We start from the raw sequence: 27,508 nt of genomic DNA, 5'->3' as shown, positions 1-27,508 counted from the left end.
TATTCCATAAGGAAATCTGAGATAGACATTTCTGAGTCTGGCAGCTGAATGAACTACCTAACTTGATGCAAGCTTTCTGGTAATTTCCATTTGCTCCATTTTGCTGTATGTGAAGATTTGTTTCTGATGCACCAGTGCCTGGCTTACCACCTGTTCTTCTGGGTCTGGTGTTGCTTTCCCTATTTATGTGTTACTACCTGAGACTTCCTTTCATGGAGCCATAGTAAGTCAGGATTGCACTGAGCATTAAACCTCTTATATTTTTGTTGCCCTCTGATAGCCTGGACTCTTTGTACTTAGTCAAAAATAGAGAATCAGAATACTCAAATGTAGAGAATCAAAAATAAAGAATTTACAGGCCTTACTGATTTTAATGGGCTTAAAGTGGCACCTACATTATGTCTGTAGCAGAGGGAGAATTTTATGTTCTGGTGTTTTGCTGATGTTGCATTCTCAAAAAGAAAATGTTGCCTTGGAGTCCAGTTCAATGAACTATCTCCTTTATTCCTCTTAACTGTCTTTGAAAAGAGAAAACTGGGGGGAAGACTGCTGATTGTGAAGTGATACAGTGTCACTCTACCCTGTACTAATACATCTTGCCTTAAGGATAAGTGAAGTCTACTGACATGAACAAGAGAAAAATGTAAATTCATGAACTGTGTGGCTATGCTAGCCATCAAATATGAGGAAAAAGGGCCTTCAAGTATTCTTCAAGGGATAGCTGGAATCACTGGATCTATAAGTATTCTCGTAAGCGATGAATCAGTTGGGTCTATGACTTGCTGCCTCCTGACATCGGTTGTTCATGCCACTGGATATCTTCGCAAGGGCAGGGCAACTTGCAGTCCCTAAAGACAAAACAGAAGCTGCTCCTTTGCCTTGTCTTTCCTATCAATTTTCAGAGACGTTCCACCAGTTGTCACTTAAGAAGCTAAGCCTGACAAATATTCCACTACTTGTTCTAAAGACATCTAAATCTAGTACTATCTCCTCTGTTTTTAGAGCATGTTATTATTATTCCACTTCTGTATAAGGACATAAAGGGTTTCTAGAAATTGTGAGAAAGGTAATTATAGAAAACACTTGGAGAGAACGGTATTTTCTCAGTATATTACACTGCAATTAAAACTAAGAATGCTTTTGTCAGCAGTGCTTTTTTGGAGTCAGTAAGGTTAATTTGGTAATGCCATCATCTACTTCCCTGACTCTTCCCAGCATATTGATACGCATCACCTTTTTCTCCAAGGAGCGCAACTTCCTTTTTTCTCTTATCACTAATAGTTGCCTGGGGAAGCAAAGTGATTGAGCAAATGAAAGATTCTTCAGGGTGAAGCCCTGAAAGGTAATGTCCTATTGGCAGGAAAGTATGTGCTCTGGCATAATGTCAGATTGCCAGTTACCAGACACTGACGGCTAAATATGTTCATGTATTTATATATGGTATACCTGCTTTGGCAGGAAGTAAAGACCTTGCTAGTGGTAAGGGTAGTAGAATAAATTCCAGTTCATCGTAGTGATTTTTCAAGTAGTTGTTAGTTTAAACCAAAAATATAAAGCTGGCTGTCCCAAGCTGGCCGTATGAAGGCAGAATGTCTTTATTTGGATGTTTAGGAGCAGAATACTCATGTTGGTGTTGAGAATACTGTAACAGGAACCAGCAAACAGATAAAATCAGTGTAGTTACAACTCTTTTTGCTTCAGTTAATCAAAATATAATCATACTTTACTAAATTCTGTAGTAAAATTTGAAAAAAAAAGTTGTTATTAGAGAAACTAGCAAAAATTAAAGGATTCTGGCCCTTATGTGTAAAGATACTGGCAGAATATACTCCACTTTTTCACACAAAGTCCAGAATACTAAGAAATGGCTTGGCTTGAAGGCAGCAGCTTGTTAGCTTTCTAGAAACCCATTTACAAGTTTTAAAAAGAAAAGATCAAATCTAGCACAACCTTCCTGAATTGAGAATACATTTAAATTCATCGTATTGTGCCCTTTGAATTCAAGTTGTTGAGCCATGATAATTCATTTTTCTGTGGCAAGTCAGTCATTGCTTATGAATATGCAAGCAGAACAGACTTTTGAATTAGCTGATTACAGAAGGTCAGTTAGAAATAAGTGTTCTGTCTGATAATGCTGTTTCAGATTTGATTAAATTCTAGGCTGTGAATTCTGTTACGATTTATAATTGTAATTTTTCTACCATAATGATAAGCTTAAGTTTGGGACCCTGCAGGTTCTTTTCTTCACAAGATACTGGTGAGGCAAAGAAATATCTTTGCACACATGGTAATTTTCAAAGAAAATATTAATTTTCCCACATGGAGGAGAGCTCAATCTATGTTTTCTTTATTCTTTACTGGTCTAACTTTCAGCCTGTACTAGTTTCAAAACCTTTCCTTATTTTGCTCGTTCTTTAAATGCTTGTGTGTCTGTTTCCCTGCTATCTTCCATCTCAGTTTCTCAGCCATATCAGGTGTTTTTTTTTCTTTTTTTGAAACTGCAGAAATCTGCACCTCCAGAGCACCCTTAATGTACAAAGATCAGCTGTCCCTTACTGGTCACACAGCAGGATATAGGCATAATTCGTAGTAGCTTTTGAAAGAAGAGTCCTCTCCTTTTTCAGATGATGATACTTGAAAGGAGGTGGTGCATTCATTCTAGCTGAATGCTGAAGTGTTCTGTGTGTATTAAAAAATATATATATACTGTTTTCATTTTAGAACTGCCTTAGGTATGTAATCATTAATCAAGAATCACCTTGTGTGGCCAGCAGAAGAAATAATGGGAAACTGTAATTACTAAATGTAATGTGCTTTTTCTTAAAGCAGAGTTAGATTTCAATATAATAGATGAATATTGTTCACCTCCTGTGTACTTTCTTGGCATTTCAAGACTTTCAGGTATCTGAAATTTCAGCTGAGCATTTATAGGCTCATTTAATTTGTGTTCAATTTCTACCATCTCTCACTAAAAAAATGAAATCTGAGTATCCCAAATTTTGCTTTATACAAACTTTATTATCTATTATACATAATAGCTAGCATAGCACACAAAGCCTGTAAGTTGTTTGGTTTCATTTGCCATGACAAAAGTGCTCCTGAGTTGAATTGTTTTCATGAAATGCTAAGTCTTTACTGCTTGCTTACGCCCCAAAATGATGATTTCAAGTAGATTACTCCAGAAAGTTGTTCCAGTGGTGCTTTGGGGGAGAGCAATGAGAAGAACCTGTGAAAATAAGATGACAAGTAGATGGCATGTGGGTTTACAGTGATTGATTTGAAACTGCAGCCTGTAGGATGTTTAAGTGCTGGCTGCTAAGAAACTGAAGCCTTTAAAGTTGTTGTAACGCTCCAGCCCTGTGAACACTGTGAAAAATATCTGTTGATAGAAAGATGTGAGCATATGGCAGATAATTATCCTGTGCCTTTTCCTGTGAATGATTTTCCCATGGTGGCCCAAGAAGACTATAGCAAAGCAGGAGTTGAATCCAGATATCCCAGTTTCTAGACTGTTGTAACCACTGGACTCTAATGTCCTCTGAATGTATTTATATAGAGCATAAGTGCTGATATTGCAGTGTGATGATTTTTCTCATTTTAGGTAAAGAAAAACTTACACTGGTACTGATTTTAAGTTATCATAGTATATGAATTGTGTTCATGTGGTGTGCAGAGATGTAAACAAAATGCAAATCTGTACTTGCATTATTCTTTTTGATAATTCTGGATGAAAGATTCTGTAGAAATGCGTTACTGCTGTTATGGGCTTGAGAGGTTTTGTTTACTGACGTTTTCTTGTGAAAGGGATTGCAGTTAATTTCTTGCTTAGAAATAGAAAAGTGCACTAACTTAAAATAAGATCTTGCTGTTGTTTCCTGTAGTATAGCCAGGAAAAACAGTTACAATCTGTCTTCTTTAAAATCACATTCCTGGAAGATATTCTGGCAACCTGGATATTTAAACACATTTCAAAGAAAAACAACTTCAGATCAATTAGAAATTGTGATCTTATTTTCCTTCTGAGAGTGCAGAATTATAGTTTGCTGCAGACATTGCCTGAAGTTATGAAATAAGCAATATGCTGTTATGGAGGCTATGAATTAGCTGCTTATGGAACACAAGGTTCTCTGTGTTCCGAAAACGAGGGGAGTAGGTAATTGCTGACATTGAGTAGTTTGCACAGGGTCTTGGTTGGTTTTTTGGAAGTATAAGGGAAAGCTTGCAAAGCACAACATGTTCCAGAACAAAACTTAAACATGGTTTCTTTGCCAAAAGTTGAATATTATGGTTACTCTGTAAAGCTAGAAGTGCTGAGAAGCTACTTTGGGGTTTTTATCACTTGCCTCACCTTTTTTTTAAAAAAAAAAAGAAAAGAAAAAGAAAAAAGTCCTGTTAAGTTTGATATTATTTGGTTGCAAATTTTTTCTCTCTTTTTGGAATCCAGGCGGTATCATTGCTATTCATTTAAATGAATCACTGTAAAATGGCTTAAATTGCACTCTCTATGGGTGGCCTTATATTATCTTTGCTCTGCCTCTTTATACACACTTCAAGTAATTTTCTCAACATTGTGGACTTGTCTGATGGTCCAAAAACATTTCCCTATCAAGCTGCTCATTTATCATGTAGCCATCTTTTGAAAGGAGACAGTATCAAGAGGCAGGGAATTTGAAGCTGAATTTTGCACCCCTAAAAAATCAGTGGGAATATACTTGTTAGGGAAACTTATGCTCTTTAGTGAACTCATTTAAATTAATACCTAGCAGATCTTCAGAATAGATCTCCTGAATCATTTTGGATTTCTCCAGCATAGACACAGATTAATGGATGCTTATGGTCTACTAGTCCCTGAATTTCTCTGTTTATATTGCCATATGATGTGAGGTGGAGGGCAAAGCTAATGAATGTACATGCTATTAGTAGTTTCTCTAAAGTCTAAAAAAATTAAAGACCTCTTCTTGAAACTCATTCCACTAATGAATAAGATCAGCAATTTTAGGGTAAGCTTCTGTCACAACAGGATATTCAGCTTGCATATGGTGAACTACGTGGTCATGGATAGATAAATAGTTGGAGTGGCCGGCTTCTGTATGGCAGTAGCTACTTGTTGTGGGCACTTACCTTTCTGGCATCTGAAAATCTGGATTTCTGTCTTACTGAAGCTCTAACTCCATTAATTTTCCTATAGTCCCAGTGTAGTCCCACTGTTTTGAATTCATTCACTAATTCAAAAAATGAGGATTAGCCGGTCATTACAGATGACTGACTATTACCAGCTTCTGTCACTATAAGAAAATACATAGTTGCCTTCTCATGCCACCAACCTCCTGCTAAAATAAACTGCTCAAGATGAGGCAGAAATTGACCTTCTTTTTAGAAAATGCAAGCTACACAAGTTTCTTAACGGCCAACCAAAAGCTCAGGATTTAAATTAAGAATTAGAGCATGGAGTTTGTAGTGCTGCTAGTTGCAGTGGAGAGCATGTACACAAGTGTGAGCAGTGCCCAGCCCAAAGTGAATTTTTTTAAATGAGCCTCCATGTGCTCAGAAAAGAGCAAAGTCCTTCCACAGTATACTGAAAAAAGTGATAATAGTATTAAAAGTAGTTGTAACCATTCTCAGAATTGCATCTCAGCCTTCATATGAGGTTTGAATGAATGCAGAACTAGTTGTGGACTCACGATTTGAGTTGAATCGTACTTTTTTATTGTTTTACACTGGGCCACTTCCAGTTTAGCTGGCTAACTTTTGAATAACTTAGTTTGCACTGCAGAGTTAACTTAAAGATATCTCTTGGCAAACAGGTCAAGAAATTGGATTCAAGCCTGGATTTCTTTATTTTAAACATTGTACTGATTGTTCTGTAAGTTCTGATTAACTTTCTGGAAAGTCTGCAGAAATCTCATTTCAAATTAGAAAAGATTTATTGAGTGATATATTACTTAAGATACTGTCAGTACCCCAGCCAGTGTTCTTGCTTTATTTTGCTATAAAATTCATTTCTTTACCAATTTTAGAGCAATTTTCATTTGGAAGATGTCTTTCTCTCTTTTCAGCATGCATGAGATTTTGGTAACAAGATGTGAACATGCACATTTTGTCAGAGACAAAACGCAGTCCTGCTAAGAGAAGTAGAAGGAGATTTTGGTATAAGAGAAGCTATGGAAAGCAGCATGTCTGTTGCTATACATATTTGCTGGATGTGTCTTTAGTTGGGTTTTTCATACCTGCCAGGCTTCAACAATCTGGCTGTAGAAAATGGGTTTATGTTTATTTTCATGTTTTCAGGATTTCTTCTGAAGCAGTAACAAGGAAAACTCATGATTTTGAACTTTTATTTAGAGCATAATTCCTATGAAAGATCTGAATTTTGTGGCAAAACATGTAGCCACAGAACACAGAAACGCTGGAAGCTTGCTTCATTCTTTTAATGTTTTAAATATTTTAAAATACTGTTTCTTACAAAAAGTGTATTGGCCATTGTTAGAATACCACAGGCTTCAGACAAACCAATCGGAAAATAAAATACACAAGCTGATACGTGGGTTTTCTTTTTTTTTCTTTTTTTTTCTTCAAAGCCTTTAGTTTAAGATTTCACTCATGAAAACAACTTCCAAAGGCTAATAATGTATATGGTTCTTCATTGCTAAAGAAAATATTATTTAGAACATCTTTTTATCTCTAAAGAAGGAAGTCATTTGATTGTTGCAAGGACACTACTCTGATTGACTAAAGTGACAAATTGTATGTTTTTGGAAGGATCACTGGAATATTACAGTTGTACTGACCAGGACGTTCTACAAGGGATCAACCTGCTGGATATCAAATTCTGCTTCAGTTAGGTTTTAACACTATTTACGTTATAGGTAGCTGCGTACATTGTTGTTGATTTCAAAAATAAAAGAAGGAAGATTGAAGAAACAAAGTCTTTTGAAACAAACCATTTAAAACAAAGAACAGTATAGCCTGAATTTTTATATAATATTGAAATTGGATGACAATAAAATGATTGAAAAGTTAAGTATTTTCAGATGATCAAGTCTAGTGCTTTTGGCAAATAAGCAGCACTTAAAGGTATAGAGAAAGAAATTTCATATAGAAACATGTCAGTGTATTCAGAAGTGTTTTGTTAACTTTAAAAGTTAGATCTTGTGAAAAGAGCAGCACTTTTGAAAAGTTAATAAAATGGCTAGAAATACATTGGTCAATTGCCAAATAACAAGTGCTACAATAAAAATATGATGCTAAAGTCAGAAATTAGTGGAGGTTTAAAGAAGAACTTGTGTTACAGAAAATTCATGTAGCTATTGGATTATTATTATTATTATTTTTTTAATCAGTGAGAATCCATTGCAACTGATGCATGTGCTAGGTGGGTAGTTGGATTATTCTCCAGGTGATGTGTTTGGGATTTTTGTTTGTTTGTTTGTTTTTTAATGGTACATACCTTATTTTCTTTTAAAATCTTCAGTTACTGAATGAGCAGTATTTAATTAGAAACCTAGAGACAAGTAATTCATTTTAAATCCTGTGGCTGATCAGCAGTACAGCGTAAACACTGTTCGGATGCAGTGCTCTTCTTCATTCTTTGAAGAGAGCAACTGCCATATTACAGCTCCAGGCTAAACAAGTGACAATGGATTTCCTCTTGCTTTTTTTTGTTCTCTGGTGTAATGTTATTTAAAAAACAAAAGGTACAGTTGCGTTTAGGTTAGTTATTAAAATATTGTTGGTCATTTCCTTTAACAGAACACTTCTATTGTGTTATACCAATGTCATTAGGAGGAAAGGTTATTCCCACTTATCTGGCTGATCAATACATACTGGCATATTACATCCTCTGGCTTTCTGGAAATGCTTTATTTGAGCAGGAGCTTGGGAACAGGAAATTTGAGGTTATACACAGTCTGGTTTCAGACTGCATGATACAAAGTGCGTTTCCTAGAAGACACTCTCCACCTAACAAATTTTCTCTCGTATTTTGCAGAATAGGATAAGCTTAAGTGGATTCAGGTTGGGAGGAAATATTTGCCAGTTGCAGATGGAAGACAGAGACTTTCAGTCTCTCTGTAGTATGTATTTTCGGACCTTACATGAACCTCATTCTATCTCAGCTCTTCTCCAGCTTCTCTGTAATATAATTCACCTTTTGAGATAGGACAATGCTGATGTTCTAATTTTACAGGTGGTTTTACTGTCTAGGAGCCAATATAGAGGATTTTTACTTCAAGCTGGAGTCAAATGTGTGACAGAGCAGTGTGTTAGCCTCTGCAGGGAGAAGCTGTAGGGTGGTGTCTGAGGCACACTGGATGGGCATCTTCCAGAATCCTAGTCAGAAGCAGAATAAGAGAATAGTTTAATCCTGTAGCTGTTCACTTAGCTGTTCACTGATACTTGTAAAACAAAGCAAATTGTGGCCAGGGCTATGTCCTATTGTGTTTCTTGACCTGAGCCCATCAGTCTCAGGTGGATCTCTGGCCTATAAATGACTGGTCTTTTTCAAATGTATACTCTAGAGGTAACTGTTCCTCTAAGTGTTCCACCCACACTCTGTAAAAGCTAAAATAAGATCTGTGTTTCTGAAGAATGAGAACACCTTCCAAAACTCTTTTCTCCTACCCATTTTCTTTTTTATGGTTGACTGATAAATATATTTTTCATCCTATTCCCAGAAGGGAGTGATGCATAGATAGATGCTGACCCAAAGCTGACCAAAAGCTGTTTGACTGTGTTAATGTGCTTATTTCAACAAAACCTGTTGAGGACCTGGGTACAAAGCACATGGGCTTTTCAACAGTTTGAAGTTGTCTTTTGACTTTTGCATCAGAATTGTCTCGTGTCCTATCAGTTTGGAATTTAGGGTGAGTTCTCATCTGGCCTTAACATAGACCTGTTCTAGGTAAGATCAACCAGAGGCAGGAATTCATCGTGTTAGCTATGCCAACATTGAAGTAGTCGCACTGAGAGATAACGTTGCTGCTGTGTTACTGACACAGTTATCTTCAATTGTATTAATATTTTGCTTTGTGTTACTGTAGTCTGTGTCTCTTGATGTAGTGGCAAGCTTGTAACTAAAACTTGTGCTAGACAGATTGAAGAGATTTTGTGCCCGGATTGCACTTGTGTTAAGGGAAAGAGTCAAGTTAACTCTTCAGTGAAGTAAAGGTCAAGGTGAAGTAAAGCACAAGGTTGAGGCAACAGAAGAGAGCGCATTTGTCATGTCACTGTCAGTGTGGTATCCATTAGTTGAATAACGGAGCAGATTGGTTTCCACAGCTAGTGTCAATTTGAGGTGTCACTTGGCTGACTGCTCTTTGAGTTGGATGCTATACAGGGTTGTACTTACTTGATCCATGTGTTTCGTATCAGTTTTTTTTTTTATTTTATTTTTAATTCAAACTTCTGAAGTCCTCAAATGCAACAGTGTAATTCTGGGGAAGAATGGAATGCTAATTTCAGCCCATCTATGCAGAGTAGGAGCCCTGGTATCTGTTTCATGGTAGCTCCCTGTACAGACACTTATTTTGCATTAAGGCTCTTGCATGCTGTTTGACCTGGTTTCCTTCCAAAGTGTTAAATAACTTCTGCATTTAATATTATGTTTTAGCTTTGTCACACAATTTCTGCGTGTATGCATGCTTCTGGCATCGGTATGGAAGAAAGAGTGCTTATCTTTTTATTGCTGTAAATGAGTTTGGCCTCTATTCTTTTCTAATTCAACAGAATTTAGCTTCTTGGAATCCCTCAAATCCTGAATGCCTTCTGCTTGTTGTGAAAGAGCTTGTCCAGCAGTATCACCAATTTCAATGCAGCCGATTACGTGAGAGCTCTCGTCTCATGTTTGAATATCAGACTTTACTTGAAGAGCCCCACTATGGAGAAAACATGGAAATCTATGCTGGCAAAAAAAACAACTGGGTAAGCTATTAAGAATATTTCTGCTAAAACGCTTTTACTGATCCTTTCTTTTGTGTAAGTGTTGCTGTTGCCTTGGAAAAATGAGTTCTTTGTGTGCTGTGTGTATATTCATGCTTTATGTTTCCAATGGAGAAAACTCCAACTCGCTTTCTGTACTCCCTGTTTTGTCCATTGCTTTCATTCCACCACCTTGCTTGAACCTGATTTCCAGGTAAGCATCTGTTTTTCAATCTGATGTTAGTTCATCTTATTTATAGATGAACTGATAAACTGTTGAAAATTCTGTGCTGTGTTTATAGGGCAAAGTACAATGTTATGTGGAAGTCTGAGTTAGCTTAAGATTCGAGAGGCAGTATGGCTTCATTAATATGACACTCTGCCCAGGCAAATTAACCCTGCTGAGAAGTAGGATGTATTCGGGTGTGGTTCTGCCTTATGATTCAGCTGATGCGATCACTAGCTGTAGTTGCATATATCTCTCTGGCATTTGTCTAACCTGAGCTGAGTTTTTCCAGGGACCTAAATTGTGGGGGAAAAAAGGAAAAGACTAATTTTCGGCAAGAGAATATGAGGAGCTGAAACTGGCTAGAACAGTGAGTCTGTAGGACCTTGTCTTCACATGACAATCAGATGTTAAACTGGCTTATCTATTTCCTGAAATTGCATCCTTTGCCTGGGCAGGATGCCATGCTATATAGATACATCCTGTGTATGCCATTTCAGCCTACCTTGACTGTGCAGACATTTTGATCAGTGTGCAATTTTTTTTTTTTTCTTCTTTAGCTCATCTCACTCTGCCACAGACAAGCCTTGCAAAAATCACTTTTTGCCATTAGTAATGTATTTATCATGGGAAGTTGGGAGTAAGAAATATCAGGAAATGTATAGTTGTGGTTATGTTGAACACATTCCCCTCTTACTTTCAACAGCAACATACTCTCAACATATACTGCCCTTTAGAAGCACTGTCTTCTGAAATGCATGCAGTCTGAAAATCTATGAAATTTTAGCATTCCTGTTGCCAGGGCCTAGAATTCAGCTTTATGTCACTTTCATCATCCTTAAGTTATAGGTGACACAAAGATCTTTACTGTACAACCAGCAATACATATATTCCTCTGTTTTTCTTGTCATCTAGGCAGGTTTTTATTTTGAGCCATGTAAAATTTTCTTTGTCAGAGAATTTCAGATCGCTGTTTTATTTTTATAAGTCAGTATATTTCACAGAAATTAATTTGTTCTTGAGTGTTATTCTCTGTAGCTGGCATCACAAACTACTCACCACATCTGTAAATATCGTCAGAATGTTTTATTGAAATGCAGAAGGCCTTCTGTACCATATTCGGATTTTATCATCATTTTTAGCAGCTGCCAAATTGTAGTCAAGATTGTAGAAAAGTAGGGTTTTTTTTTTTCCTTTTTATGGAAAAGCCATATGTACTCAAGCCTTTGGAATCTTTCTTCAGTCTTTGGTGACTGAATAAAGATCTTCTTTTTTGGTGTTGGAAATATTATTGAGGCAAATCCTTTTAATCATTGCAGAGCTATATGAGGCTTTGCTAGTGTGTGTCTTGCTTTTAAAGTTTACATTCTCTGTCAAGAAGACTCAAAGTCACATTTGGACCAACTGCAGATTCAGTGAACCTGGTACCTAAGTGACAGAGCCTTGTGTATGCATTGCCTAAAATCATGTGGTTTTCCTTCCTGTTGTTGCCAACTGTCTTGTTAATCTTGACAATCAGCACAATAGCAGTGTTTATCTGAAAAGTAAGAGGTAACTGTGCCTTACCTCCTCTGTCTAGAAGTTATTGAAATTTGTGCTATCAAAACAAAGTAAAATAATTGTTACTGTCTCTCAGGAATCAATAGTGGCTCAATAGACCTCTGAAACAATCATCTCTGAGTGAACCTTGCACTGTGTTATTATGAAAGCAATCCTTTTAAGTGCATGAATGGATTTCAAAACAAATAAACAAAACTCCAGAAAAGGCCTGAGTTCAGTGCAGTGTCTCAAAATGGAATAAATTTCCTTGTCTGTCTTTGCACCAATATCTCCAAAGTCCTGAAGTAATATCCAAGATCAGAACAGACAAACCCTTATTTAGTCCAGTATCCTCATGTTGACAGGTAGAAGCTGATACAGATGCCCATTAATTGCCTGAATCTGATCTCTCAGTGCTGTGGCCAGGACCTCCCTCTGACTCAGATAATTTGGCTTTTGGGTTGTTGAGCACCATGGACAGGGACTGCTCCCTACAGGTTCGGAAAATGTTTAGAAGTAATATGTTGCAGAATAATCTTGATTGAATGACATAAAAGATCTAGGCTGCAAGTCTTTGTTTACATCCGCATCTGAGAGATGCTGTTATTTTGTTCAGAGGCCATTCGTCTGTTCAGTGGCTGTCCACAGTTCATCAGACTTGGCATTTTACCATAAATCTTTCTCTGGATTTTTTGGCAAATCTTGTAAGACAACTTGTCTGGGAGACAAGTCCAGAGAAGTAGCACTGTCTATACAATCCATTTCAGTCTGAGTAAAAACTGAGTACTGTGACTGTCATCAAGGCCATCTTGGTGTTGCACACACAAAAAGTCAGTGATTTTCAAGCATATGTATATAATGCAACATCAGTGAGTTGATATTTAGCCCCAATATTAGTGTCATCAGGAAGGGTTTTGCACCTGACTTTATTATGTGCTCACTTTTTGTTTTTTAGTGTTTCTATGTGTAATTGCTTTGCATTTGTGGTATGATTGTCAGGGACAAATTGCAAGGGCACTTCCGAGCAAACTAGCAGCTGGAGGGATCACAGCATAAAACCACACAAACCCTTCTGGCAAGTGATATAACTGGTAAGGTACCACTGGCAGGATTTTGGTTGCATTCAAGATCTTGTTTTTTCTTGTTTAGTGACTGGAAGAGAGAATAAGTTATCTCTAGTTCATGCCTGATGCATAGATCAAGGAACAAATTGGCATTGATATGACCTGTGCTACATCTGCCTAACACAGCATCTTTCCCTGTATGTACTTAGTTGCTTGGGCCAAATGCTTGTTTAATTTAGGCATAAAGTAAATGAAGGTATCTAGTTCTGTAGAAGGGTTTTTTTTTTTTCCTTCCTGCTCAGTTTCATTGCATAGCAATATCGCAGAAGAGAATGCACTCATCGAACAATGATTTATATTCCTCAGCTGTCCAGCACAGCATCTTACCATGTCATTTCAGAAAGCCAGTTCCCACTCTACAGCATCCCTTTGACCTTAAATACGTTCTGAGTGAGGCTTATGCAGCTGCCTGCTGGTTTCCTTCGGCATTTTGTTCAGCCAGTTCTTTTCTGAATCAATATGCATAGCAAACAGTGTTGTCTATCATTATGGAGATTTGTGGTCTGATAGTATATCACTGGTGACAACCTTCATGTTTTGTCTTATGCTGGGCTCAGAGCAATCTGTGGATTAGCACAACTAATTGAGAGGGGAGACAAGCATACTGACAAGCTTTGTGAAGGCATATGGCAGTGTATTTCTAGTGTTTTCAATATCAGTGCAGGTGCTAAAAGAGCTTGGCTGACTGCATTCTTCTTGAGAAGCTGTTATAGCCTTTGATAAGCTGTCCCCATAGGTATGCAGACTTCTCATGATAACATCCGCTAAAGGTAGTAAAGCAGTGGCCCAAAAGGCATCCTTCTGATGTCTGCATGGATTAAAAGCCTTTGACTAGCAGTTCCAGCTTTTGGTTGAATTTGAGATGCAGACACTTGTAAATATCTGCAAAGGCAGGGTGACTAAAGTTATTTCAAAGGGCTCTCTCTGCTCTCCATTGCTGTCACAATCCTCTGCTTCTCTTCAGTGGGTTGTTGCTACATCTTATAGAAAGGATATTTTCATTACTTCAGACATTTTACAGGTTTTTGCTTACCACAAGGTACAGCTGTATATATAACAGAGATGATTCTATTTATACCTATATACTATTTACATTCACCATTTTAATGAGAATTGTAATATAGATACTCACCATAGGTGCATGTGCACTTGTTTCAACTTGTGTATTGTACATTTCTTGCTTACAGTATTTTTCTTGCTTTTTCTGGCTTCACAAAATATTTGAAATATTTAAATGAAAATTAGCTACAGATAACTGTTCAGGGAGTATTAAAGTAGTACATATGTGTTACAGCGGCAGAATAAATACTGAATATTCACATAGCTTTAATTTGTCATCACTAGGTGATAAAATAAAGTACTATATTTAAAAAAAAATTGTATGTCATCAAGTAACTAATTAGTATATGTATGCAAATTTAGGACAATGTTAAAACTGAAAGGCGTTTGTTACCTTGTCTCAAGAGGTACTAAATTTTTCTACTTTAATGTTAATGCTTTCTGTACTGTTCATTCAAAAAGATAAATATAGTTGCTGTATAGCTACTTGATTGAATTACAAAATAAGGATGTTTTAGACAAAAAAGCTAATGTGGAAATCAGGCAAGCATTTATTTTATTCAAAAAGAATAAACTTGGTTACTCATAACCAGGTGGACAAAGTCTGGTTTTAAGGAAGTGTATGAAACAGAAAGGAAATCCTTTCTGTTTCCTTTGCATACACTTTATGCATAAAAAACAGCTATGTTTAGGGGACACTTGGCAAGTTTTCAGTTGACTAGGTGTTAAGAGTCACATAATTCTGAAAAGATATTACATAAAACCTTCTAGTTCAGTACTTTCTTCTCTACTTCAAAGGGTATTTCTTATCCATTCCTACCTTACTCAACTGAAATTTCTTCTCCTACATTTATCTACTATGTTTGTGAAGATTCCTTTGTTTTATGTATATGTTCCTATAAATTTTTTTCTTAATTTGGCTTTTAGACTATTTGCAGATCTCATCAGACCTTTGACCGGAAATGAGTACAGACAAGATGGAACTATATATAGGGCCTAACAAAGTTTCTTTTGTTTTTGTCATGCACATTGTTGCCCTTTGACTACTTTTTACTGTTGACTTACTGGCAGTGATGTGTGCATTTATTTTTTGTAAGTCTTTTCTCATTTAATGTCTGTGAAATTGTAAAAATTTTTTTTTTCCATCCTCAGTAGTCCCATTGAGAAATGTTGTTTTAATTCTCAATCCTTTCGTTTGGTATGAACTCTTACATGTTTTCTGTTTAATATTTCATGCTCAGTACCTTCAATTTGTGATTCTGTTTTAGATACTAGGTCTCATTAGTCTTACCTTTTCTCCACAGACTGGTGAATTCTCAGCTCGCTTCCTCTTGAAGTTGCCTGTAGATTTCAGCAATATTCCTACATACCTTCTCAAGGTAAAATGAATGTCTAAACTGACAGTATTTGTGAGCGAGTATGAATTATTGAAATGTTCTTAGTAACTATTTTGACTTTCTGCCTTCCCATCTTCAAGCAACTGAAACTCCACAGTATCTAAATCTGATAGGGTTAGGTTTTGGAAAGGTGGTATTACACATAGTGTTGCTTTGCATGCCATTTTACCAGATACTAAATACATACCTATCACTCTGAAGGACCTTGCAGGATTTGTGTTGTTGTTGAAGATTGAATGCAACACAGGTATTCATATGATAGGCAGCAAGCTCTTGATCATACCCAAGGCATTCTCATAGGGAGTAAACTTGAATGTTTCCACATAAACTCTTCTAATGTGAATTTGTGGAATTTTGTGCTATATGTGTATTTGACAAGATACTTAACACAATTTTTACAAAGAAAGTAGGACTGTAGACCATAATAACAAAGAATGCGTTAGAGTATTGGTGTAGGTTGTAAAAGTGTATTCCCTTCTTTGCTTGGAAGAAAAAAACTTGTGACAAAAACTACCAACATGGAATAATTTGACTGACTGCTTATCTTCTGAGTGTTGACAATAACATGAGTGTCTTTCACAGCAGATGGACAGTCACAGTTTTAAGCAGTTATTATGGAAACCCATCATAAGGTTAATATTACTGTATTCAGAGAAGCCAGTGACAAATCTGCATTCACTCTGTCATTAATGTCACAATAAAGTGCCAGAATTCTTGTTTCTGACAAGGTTTGAGTCAGCTGATGTTGCCAACTTCCATCTTTCCTTTCCACTGCTAAACGACATGCCTGGCTCCTTACTCAGATGTTTACTTTTAAATATTTGAAAAGGAGAAGAATAGGTACTTAGTGTTTAGCAGCTAATTTGTTGGAATGAAAATGTCAGCGTACATTCCATGACCTCCTCTTCATCTTTGTGTTTTAAGTCTTCAGCTGTTGTTAGATCACAATTGCAAGTGTGAATCTGCACTGTTTCTCCAAATAAGCTGTCTTGAGCCAAGGACGATGAAAATAAAGGCATACACAACTACATAACTGAAATGTTTGGTTGTAGTCTGAGCTAGGTATCCTACGGCCTCCTTACGTTCTGTAGACTGCTAGCTGTTTGAATATTGACCTGCTTCTTACAATTTTCTTTCTCAAAAGCCTCTAAATATTTTCAGTCTGCTCCTGTATTCATGGTAGCATCTTTCTCCCAGCTGCTGTCTTTCATCAAGGCCTTCTGACCTCGCTTGATGGGCACATTTCCAGTCACAGGTGTAAGAGGGGCAACCAAGGGTTCTTCAGCAATGATGGTGTTAGAATCAGCATGCAGCAACAATTTACCTGGATTGCAGCATGCTCCTGATTTGCTTCTGAGAAGCCCTGTGAAAAAAGGAGGCTGAAGATGGCTAACATGAACTGTGCTGTCGGCTCCTGCCAGAACTCCAAGTTGCCATATTTTCCAGGAACAACTTTAAACTGCTCAAGAATTTCTCGGACATGTGCATACACAGTATGTTCAATAGCTTCAGTCACAGGGCTGTATCTTGCACTTCTCTTCTGCCTCTGAGGAAATTACATGACTTGTAGACTGAAAGGTGGTATATGTTTTATGTAAGTAACTGTCATCATGTAGGAATCCTGTGATAAGAGCAGATTCCACTTTATTTCTGAAGAGTAGCATTTTACTGCCTCATGCATGACAGCATACTCTTTTTTTTTTTTTTTAATTGTAATTCCCTATCCCATATTCACTAACCATCTTCCACATTCTCTAAGGAAATTTGATATACTGTGGATAAATCATCAGTGCTACACAATTGATTCCCAGAGCACTGTTCACCCCGAGTCTTGGATGAATCAGTGGTCTCAAGGAAAATATGGGTATATTTGCGTGCACATAGACTGTGTGACTGTGTGACAAAGCATGCACAAAAGGTAGCAGAATCAAAGTTTCACAGTCTGCCTTTATTTTGACCTTTCTAAAATCCTAATGTCTTAGCAGCTTTAATATTCTTTAACATGTTTTCTGTATGTAATTGCCTGAATTTTTAAAACAGCAGATCCTTACTGATGGGCAGTGCACTGATGAAATCCTTAGACTTGTTATGCAGACTTCTACTTGAACTAGCAGGTTAACTGTCTGTGGTAGGAGGCTGGGGTTTAATCTGGATGAGTAGACACAGGAGAAGAAATATGTTTTTATTCTGTTAGTGTTTGTTGACAGCAGGAGAATGGTTTGACTCAAACTCCAGTTTGGACTGTGATAGAGAGTGCACTGTCGCAGTCTGTAGCACTGTAGCATGAATATTTTGCCCCTGTTGCCTTTAACTCCTTGTCTTCTGATGCTATAGGTGTATGAATGCCATCTCATATTGCAACAGTGTAAATTCAGGTAGAACTGAAACTACTCTATTGTGGTTGAAATAATTATGCTCTAGCTACTCCAAATTCATTAACCTATTAGAAGAATTTTAATTTCTTTAAGCCAGCAATGTCTCCCCCCCCCTTTTTTGGGGGGGGCTGAGACTTTTGACATAAATCTTGGAATTTCATAATAAAATATGAATTTATTTCTATCATGTCTGCTTGTTATGCTGGCTACAATTCTTCCTACTGAATTATGACACGATAGGGAATCCATTGATGTAGGGGGAAAAATTTGAATATATTATCCTGAAAGGTAGAGGAACGGTCAGTAATTGAAGGCTGCTAGTGAAGAAACAGCTTAATGTTTGAGCTGCAGAGCTGAATGCTGTCTTTGAATTATTTTCTAATCTGTAGCCAGTTTTATATTGCACAGTAACTTCTCTTAAATAATTTGCCAAGTACAAACATGTGTTTTACCTTCTATGCCATGGAATTTTAATTCTTTTCTTAGGTTTAATTAATATGATTTGTATTAAAATTTGTTGAAATATTTAAAGCTCATTATTCTTGTCTCATTAATCACTCTTAGTCCCCCAATGATTTTTATTGCTCTTCTGAGTTTTCATTGATTTCGGTATGTAATCACACTACAAGTGTGACTGTTAAGCTTCGTATAATAAGATAATATTCAGGTTTAAGGAAGTGAGTATTGTATCTGTGAGTATTTTCTGTAGTGTTACAAATCTTTGGAATTCTTGAGAATATACTCCTGATTCATAAGAACTTACCCTCTCAACTTTGTACTGGTGGTGGTGGTTTTCCTCTCTGTGAAGAACAAAATTTTAGAAGTGTAACATAAGTTGGGTTGTTAGGTACCAGAAAGGCTGTTTTACCAGGTTATTTTAAAGCTGTTTAGTGTATTAATTTTAAAATTCATTTCAAGTGAGCGTGTGTTATAAGGAGAGTAGTTAGGTATGCAAAGAAAAGCAAGAATGGCTAAAAGTGGAACATGGAGTAAGTACACTGTTCCTTCCTTTAAATTTTTAAGTTCTATTAAATATAAGTCAGATATTATTTATATGAAAACATTTGAAACTTATTGTGGGAATGACTGCAGTATATAAATCTCTTGGCATATTTGCTCATATTTGAATACAAAAGTATCATCTTTTGTTTTCCCAAGCAAATGAATAGTTCAAAAAGAAACGTTGGTTTACACTGAAAATGACATTTAGGAAAAAACACCCTTTCATATTTTTTTTCCTTCACAAAATTATACTTTATTTCTGAGGTTTTGAATTGAATGTGGATCTTCATATCCAATTTTGCTTTTTCTAATGGAATTCTGTTTGACATCAATGAAAAATTTAAATGTTTTAACAACTGCAGAATCAAGTTGGTCATTCAATATGTACTGCAAGGTTCATTACTGGTAAGTCTTTCATTAAGATTCTTTTATCTGAGAGGAACATGGCTTTATTCAGGAAAATCGTTACATCTTTATCTGTTTGCTCTTATACTTTCCATTCTTTGGAGTTGGCTTTTTAATTGGCACATTCATTTTGGCTTAAATTCTTTTCTGTTGGTTGCAACATGTTTAATTTTGTCACAGTATTTTATAAATGGAATTATTCACTGTACTTACAGTTTTTGAAATTCGATCTTTAGTTCACACTTGTCTGTCTTTACAGATAACATGCATGCCACAGTACGGTAATAATAAAGGTGATGCACTTACCTTACTTGCATCTAAAATATTTCATCCAAATTTCTTTTTATCTCTGTAGTTTTGGTCAGCTGCAGGGACTTGTGTTACAGAATCACAGAATCACAGAATCACAGAATTGCTGAGGTTGGAAGGGACCTCTGGAGATCATCTAGTCCAACCCCCCTGCTCAAGCAGGGTCACCTAGAGCACATTGCACAGGATTGCATCCAGGCGCGTTTTGAATATCTCCAGAGAAGGAGACTCCACCACCTCTCGGGGCAACCTGTTCCAGTGCTCTGTCACCCTCACAGTGAAAAAGTTTTTCCTCATGTTAAGATGGAAGTGTCTGTGTTTCAGTTTGTGCCCATTGCCTTGCGTCCTGTCGCTCGGCACCACTGAAAAGAGTCTGGTCCCATCCTCTCGACACCCTCCCTTCAGATACTTGTACACGTTGATAAGATCTCCTCTCAGCCTTCTCTTCTCCAAGCTAAACAGGCCCAGCTCTCTCAGCCTTTCCTCATAGGGGAGATGCTCCAGTCCCCTAATCATCTTTGTGGCCCTTCGCTGGACTTGCTCCAGTAGTGCCACATCCCTCTTGTGCTGGGGAGCCCAGAACTGGACGCAGTACTGCAGATGTGGCCTCACCAGGGCTGAGTAGAGGGGGAGAATAACCTCCCTTGACCTGCTGGCAACACTCTTCCTGATGCACCCCAGCATACCATTGGCCTTCTTGGCCACAAGGGCACATTGCTGCCTCATGCTTAACTTGGTGTCCACCAGCACTCCCAGGTCCTTCTCCGCAGAGCTGCTTTCCAGCAGGTCAACCCCCAACCTGTACTGGTGCAAGGGGTTATTCCTCCCCAGGTGCAGGACCCTGCACTTCCCTTTGTTGAACTTCATGAGGTTCCTCTCTGCCCACCTCTCCAGCCTGTCCAAGTCTCTTTGAATGGCAGCACAGCCCTCTGGTGTATCAGCCACTCCTCCCAGTTTTGTATCATCAGCAAACTTGCTGAGCATGCACTCTGTGCCTTCATCCAGGTCATTGATGAAGAAGTTGAACAAGACTGGACCCAGGACTGACCCCTGGGGGACACCGCTAGCTACAGGCCTCCAACTAGACTCTGTGCACTGATCACAACTCTCTGAGCTCTGCCATTCAGCCAGTTCTCAATCCACCTCACTGTCCACTCATCTAACCCACACTTCCTGAGCTTCTCTATGAGGATGCTATGGGAGACAGTGTCAAAAGCCTTGCTGAAGTCTAGGTAGACAACATCCACTGCTCTCCCCTCATCTACCCAGCCAGTCATTCCATCATAGAAGGCTATCAGATTGGTTAGGCATGATTTCCCCTTGGTGAAGCCATGCTGACTACTCCTGATCACCTTCTTGTCCTCCACATGCTTGGAGATAGCCTCCAGGATGAGCTGCTCCATCACCTTTCCAGGGATGGAGGTGAGGCTGACTGGCCTGTAGTTCCCTGAGTCCTCCTTCTTGCCCTTTTTGAAGACTGGGGTGACATTGGCTTTCTTCCAGTCCTCAGGCACCTCTCCTGTTCTCCAGGACCTTTCAAAGATGATGGAGAGTGGCTTAGCAATAATGTCCGCCAGCTCCCTCAGCACTCGTGGGTGCATCGCATCAGGGCCCATGGATTTGTGGGTGTCAAGTTTGCTTAAATGATCTCTAACCCACTCCTCCTCCACCAAGGGAAAGTCTTCCTTCCTCCAGCCTTTCTCTCTTGCCTCCAGGGTCTGGGGTTCCTGAGGGCTGGCCTGAGCAGTAAAGACTGAAGCAAAGAAGGCATTCAGTAACTCTGCTTTCTCTGCATCCTTCGTCACCAGGGCACCCACCCCATTCAGCAAAGGGCCCACATTTTCCCTAATCTTCCTCTTGCTGCTGATGTATTTGAAGAAGCCCTTCTTGCTGTCCTTGACATCTCTCGCCAGATTTAATTCCAAACGGGCCTTAGCCTTCCTCGTCACATCCCTGCAAACTCTGACAACATTCCTATATTCCTCCCAAGTGGCCTGTCCCCCTTTCCACTTTCTGTATACTTCCTTCTTCTGGTTGAGTTTTGCCAGGAGCTCCTTGCTCATCCATGCAGGTCTCCTGCCTCCTTTGCTTGACTTCCTACTCATAGGGATGCACCGCTCTTGAGCCTGGAGGAAGTGATGTTTGAATATTAACCAGCTCTCTTGAACACCCCTTCCTTCTAGGGCCCTAACCCATGGGATTCCTCCAAGTAGGTCCCTGAAGAGGCCAAAGTTTGCTCTCCTGAAGTCCAGGGTTGCGATCCTACTTGGTGCCCTGCTGCCTCCTCGCAGGATCCTGAACTCCACCATCTCATGGTCACTGCAGCCAAGGCAGCCCCCAGCCTTCACATCTTCCACCAGTCCTTCTTTGTTTGTTAGTACGAGGTCCAGCAGCACACCTCTCCTTGTTGGCTCCTCCACCACCTGTGTCAAGAAGTTGTCACCAATGTTCTGCAGGAACCTCCAGGACTGTTTGTGCCTAGCTGTGTTGTCTTTCCAGCAGATATCGGGGTGGTTGAAGTCCCCCATGAGAACCAGGGCCTGGGATCGTGAGGCTACTTCCAGCTGTCTGTAGAAGGCCTCATCGACTTCCTCTTCCTGATCAGGTGGCCTGTAGTAAACACCCACAACAGTGGCACCCATGCTAGCCTGCCCTTTGATCCTTACCCATAAGCTCTCGACTCGCTCTTCACCACCCCTAGGCACAGCTCCATACATTCCAGTTGCTCTCTCACATAAAGAGCAACTCCACCACCTCGCTTTCCTGGCCTGTCTTTCCTAAAAAGCACGTAGCCATCCATGACAGCACTCCAGTCATGTGAGCTATCCCACCATGTCTCTGTAATGGCAATGAGATCATGGCCCTGCGACCGCACACAGATCTCTAGTTCTTCCTGTTTGTTCCCCAAGCCGCGTGCATTGGTGTACAGGCATTTCAGAGAGGTGATCGAGCATGCAGGTTTCCCAGGAGGGGTAAAAGAGGGTCCTCCATAGCCACATCCCATGCGCACTTCCCTGGCTGCATTCACCTGCTGGAGGCATCCTGACTTGAGCAGTCTTTTGCCAACTACCCTGGCACTATAACTCTCCCCTTCCCCCATCTTTCCTAGTTTAAAGCCCTCCTTACCAGGTTACCATGCTTATAATTCCTTAAACGTTTCCAGCTCAGTAGTTTGCAAATTGTACTACACTATGTGACTGTAGTATAAACACACTTTAGAGGGTGTTGCCAATCATGCTGTCGGATACGAGGTATTTAGGTATTTTTCTTTTATTTTCATGTTTTTTGAGTTTTGAGTAGGTAGGATGTGGCCTGATTACCATCTCTGTCTTAAGTGTAAATGTTAATGTATTCATTTCCTATGCTTATGTACCTGGTTGTTGTGTTTTGGTGAGTAGGTAGTGTATGGGCCAATGTAAATATGATGTGACCAGCTTTAGTAAAGCAGCCTTCCAATAATTTATTACTATGCAAGTGTAAATGAAATGTTCAAAGCATACATATATATTTTTTGTAGATTTTTTTTTGTCTTTAAACTTGGCTTTTCTGGAGAGCTTTTTTGTGATGACTGTTGTATTTAATGCACATCTTTTAGAACCAAAACAAATAACAGGCATTGTCTAGACACACTGCCAGGGGCCAAACAGTTCTGTATAATGCTGTCAATGGAAAAGGCTTATCCTCAAGTTCAAATTGAAAGATAACAACATATTTGTTTTTTAACTTTGTGTGATTTCATCATTTAGAAATCTTTGTTAAAGACTTCAGTGCAACTTTTGTTTACAAAGTAGACCAAATTCCAGGTACTCTGAAAGATTATAATACTTGTGTGTGTTTGAGTAGTCAAGTACAGTAGTCAACAAACAACAGTTAAGTCTAATATACAGGGTCAAAGAACTTTTTTTTTTCTTTTTTCCTCCTCCAGGTCAGTTTCTTTACTATTGTGATTTGGCAGTTTGATTCACTTGGCAATATTTAAGGCTTGTTTTAAATTGATACAAATACTAAAACATGAATATCCTTGAATAAAAGTTTTATTTTACTAGCCAGCTGACTTGCTAAAACCAGCTCCTTAGTGCTTTAAGGTCACAAAGTCACTGGCAAGAAGGAATTAGAATCCCGAATCTGACTTTTTTTTGTTTTTTAATCTTTTTATACTATGCTGTTTTACACTGTGCTGAGCAGCTACTTCTCAAAATAGCATAGAACATTATGCAGGATAATGTATTTGCCTATCTTCCCATAAACTATGTATATCCTTTGTTTTGTGTTGTGTAGAGTGATGGACCTGTACATCTTCTGATGCTTGTCATGTCTCTGGAGTCAGCTGTCATTTTACCTCCCCTACAGATAGGGAAACAGACAGTTTATATGATTTGCTCAAGTAATGTTTAGTTCACATAATTCACAATACTTTGACCATGCTTTCCATAGGCATTCTTTAAACTAGTACATAAATTTTTAAAAATCTTTTACTACTTGAGACTTTGACAGAGGCACAAAGTTAACTTCCTGAATTGCGTTCTGTAATGTTTTGCTTCTCTTGAGACTTATGTAAGCATTCTGACCAAATAGTTTAAAATGTTAATAGTAGATGTCAGTATGCTATTCTGTAGATTACTTACTGTACCAGCATTAAATTACTTAAGCAGAATATCGAAATGTCAAACATTGTCTAAATTTCTTCTGTTAATAGTTTAAAGGCAAGCTGTATAACATACAATTATAATGATCAATAGAGATTTTAGCTTAGAAGTGTGTCTGTGCAAGTTTGTTCTGGTAACATTCGAAACAAATGGTTTATAGTAGCTGAAGCCAGTAAATCGTACAGTCTAGAGGCCATGAAAATAAATGTAGCCTGTGTTTGTGGCAGACGTTTATCGAGAAGAGATGTCATTGATACTTGTCACTACAAATCTTACAGTGGAGACTGCACCCAAAAATCTATATTTAACTACTGCTGTCCACGTTTTTCATCAAAAGGTACCAAATGGTTTGCCATAGAGGAATTACTCATTTTCACCAGTATTCTGGCCAATGTCAGAGTACCATTCTGGTGCCAAAAGCACACAAAATCCAAGTAGAAGGGCTTGTGTAATGATTGTGGTCAAATAAGAATTGTGCATGTCATGAAATGTTTCTGACATTTTAAGAAGTTGTAGAATCAGGAAAAATAGTGACTATTTTTTTGGTAATAAAATTTTTTGGCGACTATTTGTATAGTGATAACTAAAGAAACATCAGCTCCATTAGTTATAAAGGCTTTTTTTGTTTCATGTTTAACAGGATGTTTCAGTTGTCATTCCTAGTAAAAGTGTAAAATCTTACTTATTCCACCGTATAGAAACATTAGGCTGCTTAGCTATTAGGATTCTTATTGCTGCAGTCTCATTACTGACCTTAGAATTTTACTGTATACCAAAAAAGATATTTGGGAATCCAGGATACTTGGAAACCATTATTTTGGTGACTGAAGATACCAATTACTAATCTATAGCAAATAATAAATCAGAATCCACCGATCTCATGCATGAGTTCGTCCTCTGAACCTAGCAAATGTAGCTCTCCATTACGATCATGGATTTTAGTTTTACTTAATTTACATTAATTATTCAGTTTTGTTTTTCTTACATAACAGTTATGTTAAGTCCTCTGTGCTTTGCGATGGACTCTGCTGATTCTGGAGTATTTCTGGCACTGGAGAGTTAAGCGTAGAATGTTACTGCTATAATTCAGTGATAAAAATTGCACCCTTATGTTTTCAAGTAGCATTTGGTAAGGAAGCTCTAGGAATACTTACAGAAACAACGATAACATTAGTCATCCTTTAATGAATTTATTCTAATATCTATGGTCCACACTTCAAGGTGAGCAAAACCCTATAAAAGTATACTTTACAATCAGAACATGTCACATTTAAATTTTATAAACTGATCAGTTCCCTTAGCTTTTATCAAATCCTATTAGTACCAACTTTTTCATAACAGCTTGATTTGTTTATAGTGACTAGTCAGTAAAACGACGTAAAATATGTCAATGTCAGGAGCACCTAACCTCCATATGTTGAAAGCCAACAGGAATTTTTTAAATCAGCTTTTTCTATAATTTATTGGCATATTTTCTTAATAAGATCTGTCAACTGGAACAGCTCATTCTGCACAGCTGATGATTTTTATAGGTTATGATCTTAATATGAATCATAATCTCCAATCAACTGTATTTCGAATGACAGTTATATTTAAACATTTTATTTTTATAATGCAATAGTGAAGGAAAGGAGTGCCACATCTACTGTTAGACTAAATCTCACCATATCCATGTCAATTTCTTTGAACTTTTCCCTAATGTGATAGAACTACTAATTTGCTATTCTGAGATGAGTAGAAATAAGGTTTTTTCATTATTTTTCTAAGAAAATTGAAGAAAAACAAGAAGAACAGCTTCTGAAGTTTGAAAGACTGTTGCATCTGTTGGGAATGTTTATAGGCACATTATGTTGCGTGACTTGATTCAGATTTACTGCCTTGTTAGGGCTTGTAATTTGTACTATTGCTTTACATTTGCATTATGTGTATTGCATAGGAAGAATGGAATTCAATAGCCATAAAAATAATTGCAGGTTATTACATAATGATGATACTTGTTTTATCTGCCATGGTCCACCCATAGTATGCAAAACAAGCAATACACAGCAGTCTTAAATTGATCTTGAATTTTTTTTAACTTTAGTTCCCCGTTACCTTTTCTTCTTTAAAAGAAAACCCATTAAGAAGTTGTAGAGGATATAATATGAGCATAGCATAATCTGTTAAATTCATTACCCAGCAAATCTGCATTTGCGAACATAGTACCTAGTAAGATGTTTAGAAGTATATTTTACTGCTTAGCCCACACCCTTTCTACTAGTAGTTGTCTTCCCACAGGCTTCAGATAGGGGCTTAAATTCTCCAGTAGCTCATATTTTGAGCTCTTTAAGTCAACTTCACATACAGAAGTGCCAGTTATTTACTGTTACAGCATTGATTTCTTTCTGTCTTTCAGGTTACTAAGTTATGTGTATCTTCTCGAGAAGTAACAGTATTAACATGGATATATGTCTGTATGATGATTGATTTCATGTGATTCTTAATCATGCTTGTTTTACCGGTGCAAATTACAGAAACCAACTTTTTTTCCATTAAATGCACACAATACCATGATGACTGCCAGCCTAATAAGCATTTTGTTTTATAACTTGTATCTGAAAAGTAACTATGTGGCACATTGTATTGCACTACTTACTCTTTTATTTGGTTTCATAGTTTTGATGGTTTTAGTCAAAAATATTAATGCTTTACTATTGGAGCAATTGCTCTCAGCAGTAAGGATTCTGGGGTTGGCTGATGATCCATCACATTTGTTTTAGTGTAATGGACACTGACAATGGCATTGATTACGATATCATGAAGCATAAGGTAAAGATAACTGGTCTAGGATGTTCTGCTGTTTTGCTTCCATGTTACCAAGAGAAAGTACAGCATCTTCTCCACTAATTGCTGATAAATAACGTGCCATTTCTCTATTAATCTTTGCATTTCTATAGTAACTTCTACTTCAGAATGTAGTTGGTTGTTTACATAAGCTATATTACAGTATTTTCCTTCTTTAGAAGGAGACTTATGGACCGGAAAACTAAAGAAAAGACTGCCTTGTCCAGCAACATCTCAGTGAGACAGTGAAAGAAAGATAAATAAAATTTGCACCTGTTGACTTTTTATTTCTTTATTTTAATGATTTAAGTTTTCATGCTGGAACTTGCATTTTTTTCTATGCTGGGACCTGAAGTCATTGCAAATGGCTTGTCCATGAGAGAGAGAGGGGAGTGAGGAGGAGGGTTTCTTTGGCTTCATTGTATGCAATTAGATGCACAGGTTATCAGCACATCAGAATTTGAGCAAAAAGATGTCCATGAATTAAATGTTGATTCTCAATTACATAATGGACTGTCTGGAGTGCACATATAATATTCAAGTATGCCAGCATAATATAGATGGGAAGTAATTCTGCTGAGGGGAAGAAAATAGTGAATAGAGTTAAACTAATGCTATTGTAGTTGTTGTCATTCTTTGTCATTCTTACTGATTTGTTTGAGTTAACCATACCAAAAAGTGCTGAAAT

The 27,508-nt window shown here is 37.8% G+C and overlaps 1 protein-coding gene across 3 annotated transcripts in view; it reads left to right on the top strand.

Annotated features, from left to right (window-relative positions):
* Positions 1-27,508, top strand: part of BABAM2 (BRISC and BRCA1 A complex member 2) — a 189,327-nt gene that overhangs the window by 41,875 nt on the left and 119,944 nt on the right. For all 3 annotated transcript variants that reach the window (XM_067293178.1, XM_067293177.1, XM_013943835.2), the window contains exons 5-6: positions 9,724-9,918; positions 15,168-15,242. In XM_067293178.1, coding sequence (XP_067149279.1) covers positions 9,724-9,918; positions 15,168-15,242 — 270 coding nt within the window. The remainder of the gene's footprint in view (positions 1-9,723; positions 9,919-15,167; positions 15,243-27,508) is intronic.

This window comes from Apteryx mantelli, chromosome 3 (genome assembly GCF_036417845.1).
Source record: "Apteryx mantelli isolate bAptMan1 chromosome 3, bAptMan1.hap1, whole genome shotgun sequence".
Taxonomy (NCBI): domain Eukaryota; kingdom Metazoa; phylum Chordata; class Aves; order Apterygiformes; family Apterygidae; genus Apteryx; species Apteryx mantelli.
Note: the sequence above shows the minus strand (reverse complement) of the source record. Positions and strands in the feature narration are given on the sequence as shown.